This window comes from Temnothorax americanus, unplaced genomic scaffold (assembly GCF_048541705.1).
Source record: "Temnothorax americanus isolate GAGA-0224 unplaced genomic scaffold, ASM4854170v1 Scaffold15, whole genome shotgun sequence".
Classification (NCBI taxonomy): Eukaryota; Metazoa; Arthropoda; class Insecta; order Hymenoptera; family Formicidae; genus Temnothorax; species Temnothorax americanus.
The window spans coordinates 874,083-889,934 of record NW_027509286.1 but is presented as its reverse complement, the minus strand read 5'-3'; the positions used below and the strand labels follow the sequence as shown (position 1 = coordinate 889,934).

The 15,852-nt window shown below is 37.3% G+C and overlaps 3 protein-coding genes across 4 annotated transcripts; 2 read left to right on the top strand and 1 right to left on the bottom strand.

The window, feature by feature from the left end:
- The first annotated feature begins 800 nt into the window (after positions 1–800).
- Dpcoac (dephosphocoenzyme A carrier) lies at positions 801–8,816 on the top strand. 2 transcript variants are annotated; one of them, XM_077402167.1, is made up of 7 exons: positions 829–955; positions 3,569–3,679; positions 5,521–5,776; positions 6,108–6,433; positions 6,545–6,810; positions 7,118–7,292; positions 7,582–8,816. In XM_077402167.1, exons 2-7 carry the CDS (start codon positions 3,642–3,644, stop codon positions 7,715–7,717), a joined length of 1,197 nt encoding a protein of 398 aa, XP_077258293.1. In that variant the 5' UTR covers positions 829–955; positions 3,569–3,641; the 3' UTR covers positions 7,718–8,816. The 2 variants fall into 2 exon arrangements, with proteins under 2 accessions (XP_077258294.1, XP_077258293.1); XM_077402168.1 differs by lacking the exon at positions 3,569–3,679 and having other exon boundaries at positions 801–955.
- On the bottom strand, positions 8,680–11,935 carry Bub3 (mitotic checkpoint protein Bub3). Its single transcript, XM_077402169.1, has 5 exons — positions 11,755–11,935; positions 11,303–11,498; positions 10,895–10,964; positions 10,501–10,811; positions 8,680–10,390 (listed from the first exon to the last, which is right to left on the bottom strand). The coding sequence occupies exons 2-5, from the start codon at positions 11,495–11,497 to the stop codon at positions 9,986–9,988; spliced, it is 981 nt and encodes a 326-aa protein (XP_077258295.1). The 5' UTR covers position 11,498; positions 11,755–11,935; the 3' UTR covers positions 8,680–9,985.
- Positions 11,936–13,419: 1,484 nt separating this feature from the next.
- Positions 13,420–15,817, top strand: LOC143895200 (eukaryotic initiation factor 4A-III). The gene is made up of 5 exons (XM_077402166.1): positions 13,420–13,638; positions 14,229–14,564; positions 14,646–14,868; positions 14,944–15,198; positions 15,282–15,817. Exons 1-5 carry the CDS (start codon positions 13,494–13,496, stop codon positions 15,532–15,534), a joined length of 1,212 nt encoding a protein of 403 aa, XP_077258292.1. The 5' UTR covers positions 13,420–13,493; the 3' UTR covers positions 15,535–15,817.
- Positions 15,818–15,852: the final 35 nt, after the last annotated feature.

Sequence of the window (15,852 nt, the reverse complement as noted above, 5' to 3'; positions counted from 1 at the left end):
CGAACCGTACTGATCGTAGGGTTGGAAACTCCATTGTAAAAGCAATAAAGTTCGCGTCACACGGATTGGGATTGAAATTGGACCAATCAGAGCAAAGTTTACCAAACTTGATATTAGGGGGCCTATTAGGCTGAGTTTCCACTGATCGCGTCACGCGTCGCGTCGTCACAAGTTAACCAATCGACACATTCTATTTTATTACATTACTCGTGACGGGATCAAAATGGGACGTTTCGATTGGTTAACTCGGACGACGCGACGCGTGACGCGCTCAGTGGAAACTCGGCCTTACGGTTGTTGAAACGAGAGGTAAAAATTACAAAAGTGAGGAAATTCACTAGAGTATCTAATGATTTCGTTGGTTGAAATCTAGTAAATCTGTGTTCACTTTTATAATTTTCACCTCGTTTCAAGAACCATAAACGACCCCCAGTTTTTTTGTATTATAATTAATTAAATTTCAATCCAATCTCAATCCCAATCCAATTCAATTTGAGCGATAATTAATTATTATATTCTTTAATTATTACATTCCTTATTTTCCCTTAAAATATGTTATTTCAGATTATTTCACCGGTTGAATGGAATTTTGAGGTCAGCTGAAACTAAATTAAACATCATTTTTAATTTAAAATTAAAATCGAACTACATAAAAGAAGAACTACAAGGCCGAATTATGAATACCGCTTTATGTTTTCCCGGAGAGATACGTGATGTCCGGAGCCTAGAGATGGCGCGCAGAGTCTACACCTTTTTCAAAAGGGATATCATTAATGCACATTATATCGTATATATAATTCAGTTTATTCAGTATCAAATATTCCGTGGTGCGAGACGGGGGTCGCGCAGTCCGTAGCGGTGTGGCAGACTGGCAGTCCGTAAACCGTCGCGGATGTGGGTGCGTGTCAAAGGAGATCCGGACCAGAGTACTGTCATCTGGAGCACAGACGACGAGGTTGGTTAGCTTATTTACGTCGCAGAAAATGCCGATCGTTGAGGAAGACGCGGATTTATAGTCTTCTCTATCTCTTTCTCTCTCGCTCTCGCTGCTACGTGCTCCGACAAATCGTCGCGCCTACACTCCGGCTTTTTCGATGCAAAATGGAAGATACGACGTTGTTTTCGATTTAAGCGCGTTGAGCGAATCAATCGCGACGCGTCTCGCCGGCCCGAAATCGCGTCTGATTCACGGCTCTGCTGATTCGCGCTCGACACCTGTCCCCGCGATAGATTCGCGGTGACGATCTACGCAACTCGATTTAAATAAAATATGCGCTTCCGGCACGTTCGTCGGGTATACGTGTGTAAAACGTATACGCTTGTCCTAACGTCGCTACTTCGGCGCACTTTGCTCGGCGATTTCTCGGCCACCCGGGCCGTCCCTTCCGGAATCTCTCTCTCGCGGCATTAATATAGAAATAAATTTTATCGAAACATCCGCACGTCGAAGCGGTGCGCTTGGCCCTCGGGAAGACCCTTGCACCGACATCTTGACCGACTGGCGATTTGCCTTTTGGCGAACTACTTACACGAGAGTCCAAAGGTCCGAAAGAGTGGGCACGTTCTTTTTAAATGTCGTCATTTAGGTCGTTAGTGTTCTTTTATCATCTAACAAGTACTCTAATTATGTCCATTTAACTTACTTTTTATCCTTTTCTGGTTTAGTGAATTAGAAGAAGATAAAGAGTAAGTTTCAAACCGAGATTAGAGTCAATCCATATTTGTAGAAATGGACAACAAGTGTATTACGTGTAAGCGCGGTTATTTGGCGATAAAAATGTAAGGGAAAGTTAACTTAAATATGTTGGCTTAAAATGATTATTGCTAACGCAGCGACGACGTCGAGATGTTCAATCCATTCAACGCGGTTATTTCTAGCGTTTTCGGGATGGTCCGGGGAAAATATTTTTCTAACGTAAACTCCCAGGTTTGACACGCTGAAATCGGTGAACGATCTGCCAACAATCGTTAAGTTTTATATCAATGAGGGATATGTCGTATTTTCGTTCTTACAACGATACGAAACGAATTAAGGCTGCATTCCGCGATATTCACCGTCAGTATACTCGAGTACTGAAAATATTTTTCTGTATTTTACGTTACGTGTGCCATAGATTTTCGGTATACTGACAATAAATGCAGCCTAACGGAATGTATTTTACCGTCCACACGCGGTTATTATTTAATCCTGTTAAATATTAATCGCGTGGGATGTAATTAGATAAATGCAGTCTAATGAAACCGAACTGTCGCTCAGTCATTTAGTCGTTAGTGTGCGCTTCCGTTCTTCTTTTATTAGATTATAAGTTTTTCTTGGGCTGCATTCCGAAATTCACCGTCGGCAACTTTCAGTATACTGAAAATCTATTGGTATACGTGACGCAAAATATAGATTTGCAGTACTGACAGTGAATATCGGAATGCAGCCTTGATAAAAACGTGAGATTCTCGCAACTCGAGAAAACTGAATTAAGATAAATATTAATGGCCCAGCGTGACACTGATCTTCAATCCTTCAACGTAGAGTTATTTTTAGAGTTTGATCCGGGAAACGTTTCTTTAATGAAATACGGGACATTAACGGAGCTCCAAGTTCATATGTAAAAATCAATAGAAATTTATCGAGAATCATTCAATTTATATTATTTTTTTTTTCTAATAAAGCTGTATATATTTTTGTACAATATTAATTAACACTAGAACTATCGGAGCGGTCAAAATAATCCGTTTGATATTTTTAAATAATTTATTACTCATTTTTAAAACAACTTAATTTCTGAATTTTTCTGACTCCTTATTGAAATTACATAGATAATCAATTTTATTAATTTGTTTTTTCTTTTTTTCTTCTTTTCTAAGATTTCTTCGGTAGAAATAATAAGTAGATTTATTATGTAGATTAATCTTTGGTAAAATCCTAGTGTCAATATTATATAAAAGTTTTGTGCGTTAACAAAAGATATAAATGCAAAACGATTAATAAATCTAAATCTCTCGTTAATAAACTTTTGGTCACGGATCAATAATCGTGGTGTTTTTTTAGTCGCGCACGGATTGAAATGTTAGATGTTTGTTTTTGCAGTCCCCGCCGACAGCTTTAATCTCGCACGCGCCTTACGCGTTGTCGCAATTCGTTTCCCACGTGCTCCAGCAGTGCGATCAATCCGTTTTTCATTACGCTGTCCGTTCCGTGTTTTCGTTCGCAAACAGATTTTCAAGCGTCATGCGTCGATAACACAGGCGCGTTACGCGTTACATAATATCCTCGCATTTTCACGTTGCGCGTTGCGTATATCGTAGCGTTTTAACGCTAATTGGACTTGATTCTCATCGACTGGCGTCTCTCATCCGAGAAAATACCTGGAGCTCCGAACCGCGAAATTCGCAGGAAGAATCCAACGTTTGCCGTGAATTTATCCTTAGAGTACTTTTTATCGTACACGTGTCGTTTGTTAATAAAATTACCGAGAAAAGAAGATAAGTATCGCGCTCGGAGCTATTCTAAAATTCAATTTTTGCAAGTTTGGAAGGTCCCGTCCACTTTTATCTTTGCGTCTTAAAATTTCAGATGCTCGCCGAACTCATTCTGATGAGATGGCGGAAAAATCGCAGCGTTCGTTTCCGAGTGCAATCCGAATGCAATGTCAGAAATTCCAGAGGATCCTAAAAATACTCCAAGGTCCCGATCCGTTTTTATCAAAACGACCAAACAGATAATTTGCTCTTCGCGTCACGCAGATTTCCTAAGCTCTGTCAACGAGCTTTCTTTGCGAAAGGATCTCGGAAAGGATATTCGTTCCTTTTCGGAGTTAAATATACAGCAGTTTATTTCGATGCGTGTTATCTTGATGCGTGACGTTCGAGATGACTATGCATAAGTGCAGCTATCTGCTATCTGTTACCGCAATGTATTATATCTTCTCGTGAATGCGCGATGATTATCATGCTGTGACGCGTGACGGGAATGCGTGCACGCGAGAGAGGGAGATAAGATTTCTAGTAGTCGAAGACTATGGAAACTTTCATGGAAATTTGAAAAAACTGTAATTGTTTGATAACTTGTCTCGAAAAAAAAGTTGGACAAAAATAATATTGGATATTTTTCAACTATTGTTTCAAATTCTGCTTAGTATCCAGAAAAAGATTAGTTTTTTTTCCGATTTATGTACAGAAATTTTACCGTCTGCTTCCGCAATGTGCGATATAAATTTTTTTTATCGCTGAAAATTAATTGCTTTTTGCGAAAGTTTTACGTCTCGATAAAAATGAACGTGCGTCGGCAGCGCATGAAACAGAAAATGAAACGGTTATTTCTCTATTTTGTGTCGGCAACCTTTGTATCTTATCTGTTTTTTTTTTTTTTTTATCACACGCAGAGAATGTCTTATTTCTCCGAAAAATAGTCGAGATAATCTTGCTCCACTAAAATCTCTCGCAGAACTCTAATTGGCAAATCGATAAGACGATACTTGCGAGATATTTTTGGTCCATCATATATAGATGCAAAGAACGATTATCTAATTTGCATCGTATACGTACGTGCCTCGTAAGCAGGAATATCTATCTATATACATATATGCGAGTTGTCACGTAAGAACTATATTAACCTTGCTGTTTTGCATTACGCATTTTATAACGTTGCATAGTTGATAGTGAGAAACTACAATACTTGGGGAGAAAAAAAATGCAAGTTTAACCGGAGATAATTCTTATCGTGTCACAAGCATATATTTTCTCTCTTAATCGTTATTTGTTGTATAAATTAATCTCCATTTTTATGTTTGAAACATTTCAACAAATGATAACGTTGTGAAAAAGATAAAAACACTCGTTCTATTTGCCCGTTAACGTAACAAATTTTGTCAGCTTTCCACAACTTCAAATGCGAAATGATAGAATGTAAAAATATTTCGGCGCGAGTGTCATCGTTTTATTGCATACGCGCGCGAGAATTATTTTCTTCGAATTTATTTAGAGCTTTCTGTATTTGCAGAATATGAACCTCATAGCTTGTACTTTGATCTCATTGACGTTAGTATTACCTAACTATAAGCATACGATAATACAAAATTTAAGCTTTCAATCTGTTTCTCATAGGAGTCGTGCAATTCTTATCTTCTTTCATTATTAGAACACAGTTTAATCATTCTCCCTTCAAATTCCATTTTCTTTATCAATATTTTCTAAATTTCTTCCGTTTTTCATGATAAGAAACTGTTAAAATAATATCATAGAGCTATTGCGGATTGCATCAGAAACTTACAAGTGAATGATTAATTTCGGAATTATAAGGATTTTAAAAAGATCGATAAGACATTTTTTAAATCTATCTTTTTAAAAAATTCTTATAATTCCAAAATTAATCATTCACTTGTAAATTGTAAGTTATTGGAAACTATAAATTTCTAATATCCTCGTTTTTAAGCTTTTCTATAATGTATGATTTAAACGTTTAGATCATGAGACTCCAAAATTTGTTTTTTTTTTCTACTAAATTTCATAAAACGAATATGTTTACAGTGTTATCTTGTGTCGGCCCGTGTACGTCAGCGATACGAAAAGGAAGACGGCGATCTCTCTGTATGAGAGTCCATCGGTAACGGAACAGCAGGGTGTGCCAGAGATGAGCGGGCACGCAACCCGTCCCAGAGAGGGTGGTCAAGCGGTTCTCGAACGTATTCAAGTGTCCGTGCTGCCGATTGCTGGGAAACACGCCACGTCGACATTGCCTGCTACATCGGCCCTGCCAATGGAGAGGCAAGATGTGGACGTTGCAGTAAGAAAATACATTCGTCTCGCTGTATTTGTCAATATAAAACTCTAATATAATATCGGTGTACAGAATGAGATATGTCACAATTGTACAAATTATCAGTCCCATAAGTAACGCGAAAACTTTTCTTGTCAAAGACATTTTAATATTATTTAATGTAACATTTATGCACTAAATAACGATATATGATAATTATATTCATTAACTATCTTTTATATATAAAATAAAAAATAACATTAATAAATATATTTATAACTATATATGATAAATATATTCATTAATTATGTTTTATATATGTATAATAAAAAAACAACATCACGTATGTACGTTACAGAGCAAACAGAAAAAATGCACCGGAAAGGAGATTTCGAATACGCAAAGGGTCTGGACGAGTCTGGTGTCCGGCGCGATAGCGGGAGCTTTTGCGAAGACCACGATAGCGCCGTTAGATCGTACAAAGATCAATTTTCAAATTTCGAAGCAGCCCTACTCGGCCAGGGCAGCGATAGGATTCTTAACTTCAGCGATGCGTACCGAAGGCCTTCTCAGCTTGTGGCGCGGAAACAGCGCTACCATGGTCAGGATAGTACCATATTCGGCGGTGCAATTTACTGCGCACGAACAGTGGAAAAGAATTCTGAGTATAAACGGCGCGGAAAGGTATCGCATGAAAAATTCAAAAACATTTTTAGCAAACGAAGCAACCATTACGATTTAAACATGGATACTATGCGCAGATTTCACACACCCGTGTTATGTGAATATTTATAGAGAAAAACCATGGGCGAGCTTCCTGGCCGGCGCACTCGCGGGTGTGACATCGCAAACCATGACCTATCCGTTGGATCTGATGCGGGCGAGAATGGCGGTAACCCTGAAGACCGAGTACAAGACTCTGCGGCAGGCATTCTGGCGTATGTACAAAGAGGAGGGAATATTGGCGTACTATCGTGGCTTCACCGCCACGATCCTCGGTGTCATCCCGTACGCCGGTTGCAGCTTCTTCACGTACGACATGCTGAGAAACTTACTGACCGGTGAGTCGATTCCGTTCACACGATGAATCCTCTTGACGCCCGTCGACGGTGGCGGTGCTTGTACTCACATACACACGTACACATAAAACATGCGAAAAAAGAAAAGAATCGAGGGTTATACGAATGAGAGTGGCTGTTGTATATGATCGTAAAGCAGGGTACCGATGGGGCACGTCGGGGGCACCCTGTTTCCCCTGATATTGGGACGGTACTAACTTTAATAGCGACGCGAGACAAGCCCGACCGGCGGCGTATTTCGAAGTGCTGCGTGCTTCATGTTCGATGATGGCTACGTGTCGATGAACAGTGTACACGGTGAATATTCCGGGATTCTCGACCTCGCTCATTTGCGGCGGCATCGCTGGAATGGTCGGTCAGACAAGCAGCTACCCACTGGACATTGTGCGGCGGAGAATGCAGACGTCAGCGATCAAGGGCCAGCATTATCACACGATCACGTCGAGTGTCGTGAAAATTTACACGTGAGTATTTACGCATCATTTAAATTTAAAAATATAATAGTAGAGTATAGCAACTATCTAGTTGTGAATAAATTATAAAATCGATTTAGAGACCGAGTTGAGAAAAAAGAAAATATATCTTTTAAATTTGAAGAAACATAAAGATAGTTAGATATGTACATTTGATAATATTTACAGAAATTTATAGAAATCGATATATTTAATAATATATTTTGCTGTTTTTCCCAATAAATGTAATTTTATATTTATATAGAAGTATATTGATAAATTATCGTTGTGGGTGTTACAGGGAAGAAGGAATAATGGCTTTTTACAAAGGCTTAAGCATGAATTGGGTAAAGGGTCCTATTGCCGTCGGAATCAGCTTTGCCACGCACGATACAATACGGGACACACTGAGGAAAGTTATTTGTGAAGATACATAGGGCTAATGGAACAAACATTTGAAGTTTGGGGTTATTACAGAATGATATCAGTCAATAATTATAATTATTAATTAATAATTATTGCTTGGCTGTTATCCAAATACACTTATATAATTATTATTATTCATAATTATATAAGTAATAATTATAAATATTAATCATTACATAATTTCATCATTTAATACAAATTATTTTAATGATGGATAAACGTGTCAGCGTATACCTTAAAACTGCGCTGACAAAAAGAAAATGAAAACTCGTGCACAAAGCGTCATCGACGGCAAGAACATAAAATAATATTGCGATAGATGCATTATTAACAACACAAGAAAAGTAGTTTGTTATTTTATGAGGGCATTTTGCCAAAAGCAACACAGGAAATCATTAGTACAAATTGTTAAATATTATGTACATATTGTTATTTCAAACATTATAGAAATCGTTGGAAAAGTTGGAGAAATGTAATATGTGTAGATGCATATACTGAAAAGATGTAACATGTGTAGATGCATACACCAAATCATAATATAAGCATTGTGCATTGGTCCGATAATATGAAAGTGTGATTTTTAGCTTTCTCAATTATTTTTGGATATGATTGAAGATGCGATTTATATAAAAATATAATTTTTCTTGCCTTAATTGTCTTATAAATTCTATGATAAAAGCGAACAAGCTGTGGTATAATTTGCATTCAAAATCGTGTACATATTCGTGTATATGACATTTTTTTACTTTGAAGATCAAAATACTCAAGAGAACGATAATTTTCTTAACCCTGTGTAAAGTATAGAAATATTGTACAGTTTATAAGATAAATTGCGCCTGAAATTGAAATATTCAGATTATATTTTATTCGATCATCATGCCTACAATGTAATTGATTTTAATTGATGCTACTATTCAGTTTTTTTTTTAATAAAGACTGCAATCAATACCGACAATAAAGTTTAGAACTTGAAACGTCGTAAAAAGATTCGACATATTATATTGCTATATTATAATTAATTATTGACACAACAGCATCTATATTACAGTATATCAGTAGTCTAGTTTCCACCGAAGTCTTCAATCCGATCCTGCTTCGGTTTAACTGTTTCCACTAGTTTCCAAATCTTGTGGATCGAAGCGGGAGCGCAGTCAATCACATTTCCAGTTCTACGCCGCACATGCGAATTAACGACTTCGGTGGAAACTAGACCAGTGTTAAAAAATGGATTTGTATATTTGTTTTATTTACATTTCAACATTTAACGACCGAATACCTTTAAATATCTTGTACATACTCTCAAATGCTGTGCCACATTTTACGTTGACAGTTGAAATGTAAAATTAATGCAATAGAAAATAAAGAAGGCAATTTTGTTTTGTATCAGTCAAAAAGAGATCTTTTTATGGCCGATGCAGAGAAAGTCATTGTCTTCTTTATATTTTGCAATACTTTACGCTTAAACAGACTTATTAATAAACGCTATCTCTCTTTCATAATTCATATTCGTTTTCTAACGATCGGTTTTTGAAAATCTCCAGAATTAATGTAAATTACAACATACTACATTGTATAAAAAAATTATTTATTCTTAAAAATTTTGTAGCTTGTTCGCGATCATTTGTATTGGTTATGTATAAAGTCATTTAGTAAATATACAAATTTTATACAGTGTACACGGATTCTTATTTCAGCCTATAATTATAATAATCCATATCTTTATCTCTACAATCATATTAAAAGTAGAAAAGTTGTTACTTTTTCAGATCACACGCAGTATAGTATAATCTAGAAATCTAGATTTTGTAAAATTAAATATTTGATATGTAATCTATGCATAAATTATATAATTATTTTTAAGTAAATGACACGATTGTACGATATAAATATAATCATGTCATTTATCTAATAAAATAGATAATGAGAACCATCATCAAAATGTCAATGTTATACATATATTAGAAAAAAAAGTATCACGATATCGTATTGAGATGAGAATATAAAATGTGTAAAAATCCTTACAGGTACAAATCAGATTTATTTCCTGAAAATCGGACGAGAATATTTTTATAAAACGTACAATTCATTGAATCTATTGCGAGCCGACACATGTTATTTCCATGAAATGCATATAAATTAGCACAGAATATTTACAATTATTCACAGAATGCGTTTTTACTAACCATTCGTTCTTCTCTATCTTAATGCATGGAAATCCATGAGTTTTTTTTAATCACACATTTTTGTCACTGTATCTGCATTTTGTATAAATTTGCTGTTTACTTCGGCTTGGTCTCCTGATCGTTGACGTATCTTATATAAATTTCTCGCTCGTCACTGCCGCCCGGCGGAATCTCGGCTTCATTTAAATATGAAACACCTATCGCGAGAACGGAACCGTCATGGCTAAAACTAAGCGCGGCCACTCCAGCGTTGTATCGGTGAAATTGGCACAGTCGTTTCTTATTAAAACCATCCCAGATATTCACGTAACCGTCCGAGCCACCGGTGGCGAACGTGTTGTACGCAGAATGGAAGCTAATAGCGTTCACCGGATAAATATGCTCGACATTATTTTCCTTTATTCTGTGGCACTTGAACGCGTACTTCTTCTTCTGTGCCTCCGGCATTGTGTCGAGATACTCGACGGCGACTCGACCCTCTATGCTACTTAATACGTATCCCTAAATACAAAAGTAAAAGAATTATAAAGAATGCGAACATATGCTCAACGTAAATAATATCAACTGAACAGTGTGATAAATTGTGAAAAATTTATGAAAGATAAACGCACCTGTTCATTAGGGAAACCTTTGATGCAGCGCGTTTGGTACTTTAGACTACTTTCTCGTCTCTGAAACATGCCCGCCATGTTTCTCAAATCCCAAATGCAAACTTTTCGTTTTGCCGTGCCCACGACGAATTTGTCGCCGCATACAGACAGAGCAAGGACTACGTCAGGTTGCAGATAACTACCGACGCAGGTAGGTGTTCGTGGATCCCATAGTTTTACCGCGGCGTCCCAACCGCCAGTTAGTATCGCATTTACGGCTGCGCAATACTCTATCTTTCTGATCGGTTTCTCATGTGTGCCCATTATTGATTCTACAAACAAATATTTTCAATATATACTATGCGATAAAAACATTAACAAAGTAAAATAACAAAATTAAAAAAGATAATAGTACCAGTATTGCTATTTATGTCATACAATTTCAGAGTATTTCCTAGACCACCGCTATACGCGTGAACTGCATCCTGCAAATAATTTTATGATAAAGAAAATTATCAGAGAATTGTCAGAAAAATAATCGAAAACTTTTGGAAGTGTTAGGTAACGCAATAATAGACCAGGTGAAAGATTCAGATTTGCTTCTGTCATCCTATTAAAGACATTAGAGAACAAATTTTAATATTAACTTCTTTGTGACAGAAACAAATACAAATAAAGCTAAAACGATTTATATAATATATATATATATATATATATATATATATATATTATATATATATATATATATATATATATATATATAAAACATGATCTAAAAGCGTCTTTAATTGTACAATTGAGCAAAATGAAAGAAATTAGTTACCTGAAACGCAACGTCCAATACTGGTAAGTCGTGATTGTACTTTAGCCTCATCGTGTTAGCGTGTATGTCGTACAGTCTTACTGTACTGTCCCACGACGACACTAATAGGAACTGTGTGGAGTTTGGTCCAAATTCGACCGCAGAGATTGCGTCGGTCGGCGGTGACTTTATCTTAAATTCAGTCCTGGACTCCATTCTGCCAGAAGTACAGTCAGTATTTACAAGTGAGTGCGAAGTTCGTTGGGCAAACTTTAACTAATGCTTAGGTAGAATCGCATTTGCAGTACGAACGAAAGGAGAGTATCTTATTAGTATCTTATAATGAGTTATCGCAATAAGTATCTCAGCCGGCACCAACGTACATACGAGTTGCAAAGACAAATCATTGTAAACACAATATAACCTACAATCCTGACAAGCGTGCGCTCGATGAGAATCTCTCACATACTTACTTGATACAAAATAGCTGAGCAATGCAGTTAAAAAGGGAACTTCTATATCGTATATAATACGAACGTTCGCAATTACTGGATACGCGTAACGCGTAATCTTCGGTGTAATTAAAAGAGAAGTACACACCACGATTGTGTCGCGGCTGGGACCCCTGCCAACCCCTACCACACCCCTACCACGTTCTCCCTCCTCCTCCCATTATCAGACGTGTGAATCGTGTGATAAATAATAATTAGGAATGTTTGGTGTAAGGCTGAGTTTCCACTGAGCGCGTCACGCGTCGCGTCGCCCGAGTTGAACCAATCAAAACATCCCATTTCGATCCCGTCACAAGAATGTAATGAAATGGGATGTTTTGATTGGTTAACTTGTGACGACGCGACGCGTGACGCGCTCAGTGGAAACTCAGGGTGCCATTACATGGAGCGCGGAAACGCGGAAACGCGGAAGCGCGGAAGACAAAATTTACTAGATTTCCGTCGATCCGTTCCGTCTGTTTTGAATGCCTTAATATTACATGGAGCATATTTTGAGCAGAAAAGCGGAACGGAGAATTATAAAATATTAATTTTTAACGGTATTTATTGATTAAAATGCTTGTATTCAATAGATAAGCTGAAAAGATAAGCATATTAATAAAAATTGCAATGAATTAAGTGAACACAATTTTAAGAAATGAATACAAATGTCTATTTGTCACTATACTGTTCCGCTTTTCCGCGCAAATTGTGCTCCATGTAATATAAGGAGAAACAAACTCGCGGAACGAACGCGTCAAAATCCGTTGTCAACGCGGATACAGTATACTCCATCAAATTTCGGAGCTGTTTAATCACATTGAAAAAAAAAGCTTTTACACATACTCTTCGATTACTTTATTATTTAATAAAAGTGGCAGTATAATATTATAGATCCAAACATCATGTTGATGGTTATTATGAAGTATATCTTATATGCAAGCCAGGGTACATACATAGGCTGCGTTAAGTACTGGCAGTGAATATCGAAACGCAGCCATACATACATACACGATAATAGCGGATTCCGCTTTTCCGTTCAAACGTGCGGGACTCAACTCGCGGAAACGCGGAATCTAATAGTTACTATTCTGTTCCGCGCTTCCGCGTTTCCGCGTTTCCGCGCTCCATGTAATGGCACCCTCAGCCTTTAGTGTTAGTGACGCCGCCATGACAGGACTAGACGCCATGGCTCCATCTGCCCCGAGTTTTACACCAAACATTTTTAATTATGGAAAATAATACGACAACATAAATTAAAATTGAAGATAAATGACATGTTATTAATATTAAGTTGTGTAGTAAAAAAGCGTAAATTTTTCGTCTAATAAATATTTACGCTGGAGACGAAAATAGATTAATTAATAATTAAAATTCGAGGACCAATTTCAATCTCCTTTCATTAGGTTCGTTCGCGTTTGTTCGCGTTGCTTGAAATCCCTAAACATTTTTGCACTTGAAATGAGAGATAAATATATATTCGGTCGTTGGTTGGAGAGAGAGAAAGCGAAGATGCTGAGATTGCTGAGTGCAAAAAGTGCAAGTCTACTAGTTCCGGAAAGCGGGACGCGTTATATTCCCTAGCGTGCCCAACTTCACGCGCTAGCGGCAGTAGCGGCTAGCGCCACGACGCCGAGCGCCCGCACGGAGAATCGTGGATTTACGTCGCATCTCGCGCTCGCATCACGTATCACGTCGCAAGTCGCAACGCTTTTGACGAAATGGCGGAGAAATCATCACGTCGTGTGGCGCAAACCGAAGATTTGTCAAACGTCGAGTTTGAAACCAGCGAAGATGTCGAGGTTATTCCTACCTTCGACAACATGGGTCTCCGCGACGAATTGTTGCGTGGAATCTATGCTTACGGTACGTCGTTCACCGCTCCTCGTTTCGAGCTAACCTCACTTTTTGCGCGGCTTATATATTTTTCTAGATTGAATCGTAGGTCAGAGGATCGGTTTACGAAGAAAACAGATCATTTCGCACGTATAATTGACGCAATGCGCATTTTCTTTCCGCGAAGATATTGATTATCGCAATTTTTCGTCGCAGTCGTTAACAACTTATTCTGATTTGTTTTCATATTGGTTGACAATGTTTTTTTAACCATTTACTTGCGCCATACTTGACATTCCTATGTTATAATTATCGGCCTATCTTTTTATTTTAATCTTCAATCTATCCTTCCTCTTCTCTACCTCTTTCACCAACCTCTCTCTATATACTTTCTTCAATACATTTCCCCCTTGGTGGTGTCTAACTCGTTGCTTCAGAACCTCTTCTACAATCTCTCTTTATTATTCTTTCCCAAGTTACGTTTATACTTATATTTATCAGATTTGTTCTTATTTTCATCTTTGTTTTCTTTGTAGCTTCGTTATCACGATCAAAGTCTCAACTTGAATGTTTCTAAATATGTGAAAAGTGAGATGCATTCTGTTTCTATTTCTGTGTAGGTTTTGAGAAACCGTCAGCCATACAGCAACGATCTATTAAACCTATCATGAAGGGCAGAGATGTGATAGCTCAGGCACAATCTGGTACGGGAAAAACTGCTACCTTCTCGATTGCGATATTGCAGTCGTTGGACACGCAAGTACGAGAAACTCAAGTTCTGGTTTTGTCTCCGACTCGAGAACTTGCCACTCAAATCCAGAAGGTTATTCTCGCATTGGGAGACTTCATGAATGTGCAATGCCACGCTTGCATCGGTGGTACAAATCTTGGAGAAGATATCAGAAAGCTTGATTATGGTCAGCATGTTGTGTCTGGCACACCTGGTAGAGTATTTGGTAGGTATCGTAATTTTTATACGTTAACATAAACATGTACATAAACGTACTAACATTTATATAAAATTGTAAAACATCCAGATATGATTAAGAGGCGAGTACTCAGGACTAGGGCTATTAAAATGCTGGTACTGGACGAATCTGACGAGATGTTGAACAAAGGTTTCAAGGAACAAATTTATGATGTGTATCGATATCTACCGCCAGCGACGCAAGTCGTTTTAGTTTCGGCCACTTTGCCGCACGAAATTCTCGAGATGACTAGTAAATTTATGACGGACCCCATCCGTATCCTCGTCAAACGGTAAATAATTTATCTTTAATTGTCATTATTAAACCACATATATGTATATGTTACTCTAATTATTTCTGATTCCAGTGATGAATTGACATTGGAAGGAATCAAGCAATTCTTCGTCGCTGTAGAACGAGAAGAGTGGAAATTTGACACACTCTGTGATTTATATGACACGTTAACGATAACGCAAGCGGTTATATTTTGTAATACTAAACGTAAAGTAGACTGGTTGACGGAAAAAATGCGAGAAGCCAATTTTACAGTATGTTCTATGCACGGAGATATGCCACAGAAAGAACGAGACAACATAATGAAAGAGTTTCGATCTGGCCAGAGGTAAGATAAAATCTTGAAACAACATATTTACAACAACGTATTTTTTACAAGAATTTATATTAATACAATTTCTTCTTTTACAGTCGCGTGTTAATCACAACGGATGTATGGGCGAGAGGAATCGACGTTCAGCAGGTGTCGCTCGTAATTAATTACGATTTGCCTAACAATCGCGAATTGTATATCCATAGAATAGGTCGATCGGGACGTTTCGGCCGTAAGGGTGTGTCGATAAACTTCGTGAAAACTGACGATATAAGAATTCTCCGAGATATCGAGCAATATTATTCTACGCAAATAGACGAAATGCCGATGAATGTGGCTGATCTGATATAAAGAGCGATATTTATGCGTAGATTAAATGTTTCACGTACAAAGATTTCTTTAACTTCGATTACTTGTCGATAAAGCTGTTTGAATGTAATATGCAAGAAAACTGGACTAATACTTGTTTCTACATCTACTAGGATGCGTCGTTGATAATGCAATTTTTTTTTTTTTTTTTATGAGAATGGAATAAATTTCTTCTTTTGTACATGGACTACAAAGATATTACTTGTGTACAATACTATGAGAAGCGATGAGTAAATTTTGTTAATAAAGTATTTTATGACTTTAATTAATCTTTTTTTTTCTATGTAAATGCGAGTTTTA

Excerpts from the sequence above, each read along its gene's own strand:
- LOC143895200 (XM_077402166.1), top strand. The coding sequence starts at position 13,494 with ATGGCGGAGAAATCATCACGTCGTGTGGCGCAAACCGAAGATTTGTCA. Across the intron at positions 14,869-14,943 it reads ATCCGTATCCTCGTCAAACG|TGATGAATTGACATTGGAAG; the intron begins GTAAATAATTTA and ends TTCTGATTCCAG. Across the intron at positions 15,199-15,281 it reads GAGTTTCGATCTGGCCAGAG|TCGCGTGTTAATCACAACGG; the intron begins GTAAGATAAAAT and ends CTTCTTTTACAG.
- Bub3 (XM_077402169.1), bottom strand. The coding sequence starts at position 11,497 with ATGGAGTCCAGGACTGAATTTAAGATAAAGTCACCGCCGACCGACGCA. Across the intron at positions 10,965-11,302 it reads TATTGGACGTTGCGTTTCAG|GATGCAGTTCACGCGTATAG; the intron begins GTAACTAATTTC and ends AATTATTTGCAG. Across the intron at positions 10,812-10,894 it reads TGACATAAATAGCAATACTG|AATCAATAATGGGCACACAT; the intron begins GTACTATTATCT and ends ATTTGTTTGTAG.
- Dpcoac (XM_077402167.1), top strand. The coding sequence starts at position 3,642 with ATGTCAGAAATTCCAGAGGATCCTAAAAATACTCCAAG. Across the intron at positions 5,777-6,107 it reads GGCAAGATGTGGACGTTGCA|AGCAAACAGAAAAAATGCAC; the intron begins GTAAGAAAATAC and ends TGTACGTTACAG. Across the intron at positions 6,811-7,117 it reads GCTGAGAAACTTACTGACCG|TGTACACGGTGAATATTCCG; the intron begins GTGAGTCGATTC and ends GTCGATGAACAG.